The 9,758-nt window shown below is 38.5% G+C and overlaps 2 protein-coding genes across 2 annotated transcripts; one reads left to right on the plus strand and one right to left on the minus strand.

Annotated features, from left to right (window-relative positions):
- Positions 1 to 1,118: 1,118 nt before the first annotated feature.
- On the plus strand, positions 1,119 to 5,802 carry LOC149273799 (zinc finger protein 593). Its single transcript, XM_089506000.1, has 3 exons — positions 1,119 to 1,318; positions 5,407 to 5,469; positions 5,682 to 5,802. Exons 1-3 carry the CDS (start codon positions 1,119 to 1,121, stop codon positions 5,800 to 5,802), a joined length of 384 nt encoding a protein of 127 aa, XP_089362126.1.
- Positions 5,803 to 6,777: 975 nt separating this feature from the next.
- ZNF593OS (ZNF593 opposite strand) lies at positions 6,778 to 7,284 on the minus strand. Its single transcript, XM_089505993.1, has 2 exons — positions 7,234 to 7,284; positions 6,778 to 6,924 (listed from the first exon to the last, which is right to left on the minus strand). The coding sequence occupies exons 1-2, from the start codon at positions 7,282 to 7,284 to the stop codon at positions 6,778 to 6,780; spliced, it is 198 nt and encodes a 65-aa protein (XP_089362119.1).
- Positions 7,285 to 9,758: the final 2,474 nt, after the last annotated feature.

Below are 9,758 nucleotides of genomic sequence, written 5' to 3' on the forward strand. Positions count from 1 at the left end.
AAGTGTAAGCACTAACTAGTTCCTCCAGGTGTCGCTCTTTCAACTTCGCAAATATCCTGCACTCTCATCCCTACAAGCTTCTGGTTACAGTCATATCCACCCAATCGTAGCCGCACAACTTGTATCTCGATGGTGAGAAGCGAGATAGAGTGTCTCTTTTTAACCTCAATGGTGACTGATTTACTTCCTGTAAACTGCGTGGTGTTGGGAAATTAGCGGAGAATTTAGTAAAAGTGAGTAGTGTTAATTATATGAAATATATTTATCGAGAATGTATTTGGTTTATTCATTAGTATTTCATTTTACCTTAAGTGAGACGAGACGGTATTGAAGTAATCACTGAAGTTTGTTTAAGGGTTTGGGAGTTTAACAGGTACTGAAATCATACATGTGTTTAGCGGTTTTGGTTTTTTTTTGTTTCCGCTGATCGTAACTGTATTGTAATGAACATTTTGAAGCTTCAGAAAATTGTGACGTGATTATGATGTTTGTTTTTGCAATATAATAAAAATGGTTATTATAATGTACTCTTAACAGTTTTAAAACATATTGAGAATAAACGATAACTCAACATTTTGCATTGGAATCTTAAATAAAACATGTAATACGTTAAGAAGGTAAAGGGATAGTTTAATGTTCCTGACAGCATCACAAAAGACTTTTATGCAAATAATGTCTGCAGTGTCCCGTTAAAATAAGTAGTACGTGGGGCTTTATCTACCTTCCCTTTAACTTCCTTTCTTGTACCATTGGGAGATGACTAATGGGATCCTTACTTTTATCTCTAATTTTAATCTACAGATAAGGTTTGATGCAATTATTATTATGAATAATATGTTTTATTTCTATACCACCAACAATTTACACAGCGCTTCTTACAATACATATATTGTCAAGGAGTATGACAAGACTAGAATTGACAGACTAAGGCAAACTGATACATATGGTTAATGCTGAGGTTAAATAGAAATTTCATGGCCGTAAACAAATTTAGCTTTAGAAATCTACTTTTTGGTTACTGTGTGCCACCCATTCTATTTTTTTATTTATTTATGTTTATTGTATTTCTTAATACACATGTCTTTTTTTCTGTTCTGTAATTCTTCCTCCTTAAAGACATGACACGGTCCAAGCAGGTTGGTAATCACAAAAATGACAAGAAGAAAAATATCTCAAAGCTATGGAAAACCAAACGCAGAGTGAAGGATATAGACCAGATCCACCATGACATGCGTCCAGACAATGCCCGTCGCTTGCTGAACCAGGAATTGGACTATGAGTTACCTGGCAATGCCCAACACTACTGCTTGCACTGCGCGTGAGTGTGTGAAATTGTATTCATTTGCATCAGTTTTGTTCTTGGGAATTTGCACATGTGTAGTTTAGAATGACTGAGCAACTACAATATATGAATGTGTAAAAATTAGGCATCAAGACTGTCTGTCCATGACACTTCATACGGACATCTCATTTTGCTGGCCATTTATGTGAAGCCTCACTGTTTGAGTGACCATGATAAAATATGACACTAAACACTTAACAACTTTTCATCTTAAATTTTGTTGAAACATTTAAACTCACTGGCTCCACTGTGCATTGTGAAGTCTAACTTTGATGGGTTACTGTCATGTAAACATTTATTAAGATTCGTCTGAGGCCATCTTAACCCTTACTGTAGGAGACCCTTACAGGGGTTAGCCTTAATAATTTCTAGCTAAAATTAGTTAAGTTGAAGAAGAAAAGAGTGTAAACATTTGCAACCTGGGTAGGTTTGCTTTTATTTGCCATTATAAGAAATTCCATATTTTCAGCTTGCTAAAACATGCCCGTCTTTGTGCATTTTTATTATGTTTTTTTTTCTGATATGTCAGCAATAGAACAAATTGGTATGTATTTCTGCTGTTCACATGATTTGTTAAATCATAGAATCCATATCTTCAGTTTATTATTGAAAAATAGTAACATTTATTAGGGCTGCAACAATTAATCGATAATGAAAATCGTTGCCAACGAATTTCATTATCGATTAGTTGAATTGGTTTTATAGATTATAAAATGAGGGTTTTTAAGAGCACATGCTCTGAAAAATATCCCTCGTTTTATAATCCGACCTCCAAATAGGGGTTGGATAATAACACTTAAGATCCAGATCCCTCGCAGCGCTGCAGGGGACCCGAATCCTTCTCTCTGACAGCCGGTGGGGGGGGGCGTCTGTGCGATGCGTGCAGAAAATTTCCGCTACTGTCCTTGTGGTGCCCACCATAGAAGCCCCAACGGAAGTATCTGCCAGCACAGGGGTGGTCTGCGCGCATTGCGCAACCTTCGCAGGCTGCCAGAGAGGAGGATCCGCTGCAGCGCTGCAGGGGACCCTGATCATTCTCTCTGGCAGCCGGTGGACGTCTGTGCGATGCAAATAGACATCCTCCGCTTCTGCCGACACTTCCACTGGGGCTTCTATGATGGAGCTCCAGTGTCACATGACCTTCCGGTGCTTAGCCATAGAAGCCCCGGCGAAAGTGCCGGCCAGAAGCAGAGGTTGTCTACGCACATCACGCAGACGTTCACCGTCTGGAGCATGGGGTATATAGGGGGAAAAGGTATATCGGGGCAGAGTTGCATATCAGGGGGTTATAAGGCATACCAGGGGGCACAGTGGCATATTTTGGGGGGCAAATGGGCATATCTGGGGGGCACAGTGGCATATAGGGGGTATAAGGCATATCAGGGAGGCAGAGTGGCATATAGGGGTCATAAGGCATATTTCAGGGTGCCGAGTTGCATATCTGGGGTATAATATCAGAGGGCACTATGGCATATGGGGGGGGTTAAAGGCTTATCTGGGGTATAAGGGATATAGGGCATATCTTGGGAGGACTGAGTGGCATATCAGTGGGTATAAGGCATATCAGGGGGCACAGTGGCGTATCTGGGTATAAGGCATATGTGGGGAGGGCAGAGTGGCAAACCTGGGCTCAAATGTGGATAATGAGGGGGGGGCAGGTTGGGAAATAAAAACAAAAAATGCTTTTTTATTCTGCTGTTTGTTTTTAACATCCTGTTTGTTAAATTATTTTAAATAAATGAAAAAAACTTTGTAAAATAATCGTTAGTCGCAGCCCTAAAATTTCTATATAGAATAGTTGAGTGTTTTAATTGCTGTTAGAAAATGTAACTACAAAGAAAAAGAGCTACATTAAACGTGTTTTCTTTTAGTCGATCAAGTTTGTCAGTTGGGTTTAAACTGGATAACAAACCACTTATCAACTCCAGTAATTGTTAAGCAGTGTGGCTAAAGTGTGACTTATTTTGTAAGTTAAGTGTCTACACAAATAAAGCATGGTAGGAACTATATAAATAATTTTTAATTTTAAAAAGTCTAATATTGTACAAGAAACATTACACATGGAAATGTAATTAAAGTTTGTATAGAAATATATAATATATTAGCTCGTTTGAGCAGGGTCCTCCTTACCTCTTGTTTCTGTCAATATGATACTTGTTTGCTCATTGTACAGTGCTGTGTAATATGATGGCGCCATAAAACAATAATTATGCTTCCCCTAAGAATAGTAATACACATAAAAGGGACATAAAATGTCCATTGTGTCTTAAAATGCCTCAATTATAAAACGTTTCATTGGAGAAGTGAACTTTTAATTGAATGCAAACACATTTCTCCATTTGTTGAACGTTTACATTATATCTAAACTACTGACCCCTCTAGTTTTGGATTAACATCTTGTTCTAACATCTCTACATTTGAGATAAACTCTCCTCCTATAATTTGTTAGATCCCTTTTATGTATTTGCATTTCATCATCTTTTTAGATATTGAGTATTTCCTGTAATTCTTATTTTGTAAACTGTTCACCATTTTGGTAGCCCTTCTCAGAATTTTCTCTCAAATATGGGGCCTCCAGATCTGTACACAAAACTCTAGGTCAAGTAATACCAGAGGTTTTTAAAATTGCATAAACCCCCTCCTGCTTTCTGCTGCTAATACCTGCCACTATACAATCCAGCACCCTGTTTGCTTTTTCCTACATTTTACTGTGTTTCCTGCTTGCCTCTAAAATACTGTATTTGCTCAATTGTAAGAGGACCCTGATTATAAGATGACCCCCCAAAATTTGAATATAAATTTAGGAAAAAAAGCCGGAATATAAGACAAATATAGGAAAAGTTTTACTAGTAAATACTAATTCACATGTAAACATTTTTTTTATATTTAATGAAAACTATTATTGGGAAAAAAATGTTTTTTGTTTGTTTGTATTTCCTTTTATTTGCCACTCTGCCTCCCAGATATGCCTTATACACCCATATATACAACTCTGCCTCCCTAATAAGGCACTCTGCCCCAGATATGCCTTTTAAACCCTATATTCCACTCTGCCTCCCTGATGTGCCCTTTAACCCCCCAAAAGCCACTCTGACTCCACTGCTGCCGGCACTCCAGGGCTTCTATGGTGGAGCACCGGAAGGTAATGCGATGCCGGTGCTCAGACATAGAAGCCCTGGAGTGCCGGCAGCAGCGGAGGTTGTCTGTGCTCATTGCACAGGCACCCGCCGGCTGACAGAGAGAATGAGCCAGGTCCCCTGTAGCGCTGTGGGGGATCTTAGTTTTGTAATCAGACCTCTATTTGTGGTCTGATTAGAAGACGACCTCAAAAAAAAACCCCCAAAAAACCCTTGTCTTATAATCGAGCAAATACGTTAATTACTTCCAACTACCCCTCTTTTTATGTGCCCCCAGTGCTATATTCTGCCTTTGGGATTTTTATGTTACAAGTGCACTATTTTACATTTATCAACATTAAACTGACCTGTCACACCATTTGATTTGTTTCATCTGGAATGCTTACCCTATAGATCTCATTATCATCTGCAAAAAATACATACTTGACCTTTTGACCCCTTATCACATTGCTAATAAGAATATTAAAACATATGAGTCCCTGAGGTACCCCACTAGTAACAAGACCTTCTTCTGAATACATACTATTAACTTTAACCTTTAGTCTCCTGTCACTTAAGATTGTTAATGGTGTATATTTGGAGGGAGGATTTCTCAATAGTGGGGGACCTCAGGGATCAATACTGGGACCCAAACAGATATGGAAATAGGTAACTTAAGACAATGAGAGGAATGACTTAATATTGAGGAATAATTTTACAGACCCTAAGAATAGAGAGCAAGGATGACTGCCTATATGTTCTACATATCAGGTGAGTTTCTAATGTGTATACATTGTATAATTTAATCAGTAAACCTTGCTAATGTTTCCATATTATGTGTTACAGTAATGGATTTTAAACTTTGTGTGCTTTATTCTATTTAATATATCAATGTTTACAAGTGTTCAATAGTTTTGCTCATTAATCCTTGTATTTGTGTTTTTTCAGTAGATACTTTGTGGACCTAAAGACGTTAAAGGAACATTTCAAAACAAAAGTTCACAAGCGCAGGTGAAAACACCCCTTATCTATATCTGTACCATATACTTATATATTCTGATGAAGTATATTCTTATGTAGTGGCATGCTTACCTGGTATTTGATCTGAGGGAAAAAGTAGGCTATATAGGTGTTTTCTATCATTTGGCATTACTAAGAGTGTTTTGATATAGCCAAGGATTGTGTTTATGGGAACATAAATGTGTTATTTTCATTCTTTTCAGGCTCAAGCAGCTGAAAGAAGAGCCATATACTCAAGAGGAAGCAGAAAGAGCAGCAGGAATGGGGTCTTACATCCCTCCTAAAAAAACTGAAGTCATGACGCAAGAGGTGCAGATGGAATAATTTCTGAATTATACTGGACTCTTGTATATGTATCTTGTCATGTATAGATCCATCTTTAAGAAACTGGACTTCTGCTATTATCCTAACAATGTCTTGGTGTCTGCACAATGTTGCCTTCATGTGTACATTTCAGACACAGCCACGCTCTGTATAGGTGTGTTGTGCAACCCACATGGTACAAATATGTTATATTCTTGGGAACATCTTGTGACAATAACATTTTTGCTTGGATTGGTCTGTCTGATGAAAATATTTGCTGCTGCGTATACTAATTTGTGTGCTCTTACGGTTATGTAACAGGATGACCCACTTTGTTTGTATGTGTAGCTTGATCAGCCATCCCTAAATACATCCGCCTGTCACTTCCAATCATGTCTGGTTTCTCCCACCGCACGCACAAACTGCTGCAGAGTTTAACTTCTGCAGTGCCAAACGTGACTGCAACATGGGTGGGGTTTGGAGAACATGAGCTTCTGTATATGTGTAAAATCATGCACGCATAATAGCTGTAGATAATCTCTCTCCTAAACAAGCACACACAAAATGTGGACTCATTTCTATTTACAAGAAGTCATTTTCTAAAGAGAATAGATCATTTTATTTTCAAATAACATTCCACACAATGTCCTTATTTTCAGTTATATAAACTGTTAATAAAAGATGTAAGTCCAGAACACATTTTAATTAGGGACAGGCTTGGAGCCTTGTACACGTACTCAAGTTGAATATCCCAAGACTTTAGAAAGAGCTGCATTATTGTGTACCTGCTAGTCCCATCTCTTATTTATTACATGCGATGGCTTTCTTTTCACCCACACTAATTCCTATTCAAGAGTTATCACTATAACATTTTTTTTCCTCAGCATCTCCATTGCAGTTGGGTCTGGGTGTCTGTTTACATTCACATCTGTACTTCTTTGCCTATATCTTCTCATTCATGTTTTCTGTCCTGCATTGCTCTATCTCACCATTAGGTCAATGTGACGGGGGAATACTGGACTCTTGTACCATCTGTCGTACACTGTAATAGGACAAGCCAAGGCCCATAAGGGCCAAAAGCAGTGCTAAATGATTCACCAAGCGATCCTTTGGTTCGGATACTAGCTCTCCAGAAACCTGCAACTGAGAGAAACAGCTGTGTAAGATGGTTTGGTGCTGAGATTTTATTCAATTTAACATGACAACACTAATATACCTGGAGATCTTATGACTACATGACAGTAACAAGCTGCCCAAGCAACATTCAGATACATATGAATATCTATTACAACCAGCCAGACACTGGCCCCAGTCTACGTGGCACTCAAATGGAAGCATTTTCACATTTAAAGTTTTTTTATTTGCAGAACCCAATGTCAACCTTGTATCAACATTCAAACTAGATATTTCTCTTTGCTGTGCTAGGTTTAGCTTTAGTTTGTGTTTTAGTACCTGTAACAGACGGAAGTAACCTGGGGTAAGACGTCCAAGTCGAATAATCATTCTGTCAGTTAAAGGTTTTCAGCTCAGATTCTGAAAAGAGAAGAAGATGTTTGTTTTTGTTATTTTCACAACAAAGGTGCATTAGGTGCTTCCATCTTTTCTGGTTCCTCTTTGGTGTTCATACTTTCGGAAGGTCTTGTCTCGGATCCGCTCTGCTTCGCTCTGTTATCCTTTTTTTTTTTTTTTTTTTTTTTTTTTTTTTTTTTTTAAGCCAACTCCCACACGACAGGTATGCCAGACACAGATTCCCCACTGGAATACCTCAGCACCTTTGATCCGAAGCAGAGGCACACGCACAATATCCTCTCAGTAGTGGTCCAGTTACAGTAGAGCTAAATAAATGAGATGCTGTGAAATGTTGCCTAAAACCCTATCCTGCCCTCCCCATGTATACCCATCTCTGCTCCACCCCTCCCTGACATAACAGCTGTCAGAAGAGATCAGAGCAGTGAAGGTTTAAAACACAGCCAGAGGACAGACAAGGGAGGGTGAGAGAGCGCGGTGGGAGGGAAGGAGACAGTAACCCATTTGGTTAAATTCATATATTTCATGTAATAAAACTCTACCACTGTAAAGAATTTAGGTCTTTAGCGTCTCACATTATCATAATCGTTGCACTTTGCTATCGCGCTTTTTGCCAACGCCCGCTCACAGTTTTTATTTGTATATGGCGATTTGCAGTGAGGCTCTGGCAATTCAGTCGTGAGAAGGGAGTTTCTCCCATGCTGACTATCCAAGGGAAGGTCCATGTGCAGTTGAAATTAATGTGCACTTGATAATTGGTCTTTTCAGCAAGATCACATTTTTTTAATTTAGATATGCACATTTTATATTTATACATTTTATATTTGAACCGACATACGATCACAGCACTTTCCCTGGCAGGATAAATAAGTAAATCCTCTTAATCTATGGCATCAGACAATCAGTAACCTCTGCATTTCATCTTTAATAATCGTTCCACAACCCATCAGTAATCTCACACATCATCCCATTTATGTCCCATCACCAACCACTGATATGACCTTCCATTAATCCCACAATAAATTCTTGTTACTTTCATTGTAATTTGTTATAATGGAGCAATGTCATAAACTGAGACAGATACATTTTAGAGAGTTCTTATAGCAATTTCTAACAATTCATTGAGTTTTAGTTAGACTTTGTGTTGGGAACTACCACTCCTTGAATGTTGAAAAATACATACTGTATTTGTCTTCATGCAGGTACTGTTTACAATGGTGATGTGAGTTTCATTTACATGTTATAAACAGAGATACTAGCAACAGGTCAACGTGGAACAGCTTGTGTCCCCGATCTTAGAAGAAGAGTAAAACAAGCCAAAGCTCAGCTAGCCAAGACACCACCTCTTCTTCGATTGCTTTCTTGTATGCATCCCATGTGACGTGTACAAATCTTGCTTATTTTGTGCTTCCTCAATTGCTATCTTGCCTGTCGTTAGCAGCACAAGTAATTAATGGAGTTACTCCCTGAAGACAAGGGGTCTACAGAAAAGATCCCCTTACCTATTGAATTATATTGCTCATTATATGGGGGTGATGAGCCCTTCTTACTATTATCTCTCGCTGGTACTGACTAATAATAACTAAAATAGAAGTGGGGGATTGGAAACCACAACTTTCCTGCAGATTCTTCTAACCAATCCCATTACTAAATAAACGCCACTGACTTTACTTTCCATTATGAAGTGTCTACTCCAGTTGCTACAAGAGGCAGTTGACTGGCCCTGCCCAACACATAGCTCACTGTGATGCATTGAAAGTCACTTAACTGACTAAACCATACATTATATATGTCCAGTTCAGTTTTTTTTGCATGAGAAAACTCACTCTTAATGAATCCACTGACTCAAAAACATAACTGCTAACTCCCACTTTAGTGAATATTAAACTACTGTGAAATACGCTCAAATAAACTAAAAGTGAAAGTAAACTATATATGGACAACCCTCCTAATTACTGAATTTAGATGTTTGAACCATAACCATTGTTATGCCATCTCCATAGACAAACATTGGCAGTAGAATAGTTCATACTGAAGAGCTCAGTGACTTTACAGGTGGCTCAGTGACTTAACAGGTGGTAGTTTGTGAAATGTCTGCCCTGCTAGATGTGCCCTAATCCACTGAATTATTGCTGCTATTATTGCAAAGTGGAATTATCCAGGAATAAGAAATTACTAATGAGTAATTTTCATAAACCCACAACCTAGGGTGTGTTCCTAGGAGCATTATCACACTTGCCATACAATTTTTCCACAAATATCTGGCAACATTTGCTGTAATATTTTTTTCACAAATGAAAACGTGTTTCACAAGTTCAGTACCGCTGAAAATATACTGCAACCGGTTCACCTGCTTCTCCAGATTACAGAAATACCCTGTGAGTTCTGCTTGGCTTTTTGCAGTTACATTTAGCTTGGACACACAAGCGAATCCTGAGCTGGGGCGAATC

This window comes from Sceloporus occidentalis, unplaced genomic scaffold (genome assembly GCF_023333645.1).
Source record: "Sceloporus occidentalis isolate IW3139 unplaced genomic scaffold, rSceOcc1.0.p SCAF_359, whole genome shotgun sequence".
NCBI classification, from domain to species: Eukaryota; Metazoa; Chordata; class Lepidosauria; order Squamata; family Phrynosomatidae; genus Sceloporus; species Sceloporus occidentalis.

Bases quoted from the DNA above. Each gene is read 5' to 3' on its own strand.
- LOC149273799 (XM_089506000.1), top strand. From the start codon at position 1,119: ATGACACGGTCCAAGCAGGTTGGTAATCACAAAAATGACAAGAAGAAA. The intron at 1,319-5,406 runs GTGAGTGTGTGA...GTGTTTTTTCAG, and splicing joins CACTACTGCTTGCACTGCGC to TAGATACTTTGTGGACCTAA. The intron at 5,470-5,681 runs GTGAAAACACCC...CATTCTTTTCAG, and splicing joins ACAAAAGTTCACAAGCGCAG to GCTCAAGCAGCTGAAAGAAG.
- ZNF593OS (XM_089505993.1), bottom strand. From the start codon at position 7,284: ATGATTATTCGACTTGGACGTCTTACCCCAGGTTACTTCCGTCTGTTA. The intron at 6,925-7,233 runs GTACTAAAACAC...TGTTTCTCTCAG, and splicing joins GTTACTTCCGTCTGTTACAG to TTGCAGGTTTCTGGAGAGCT.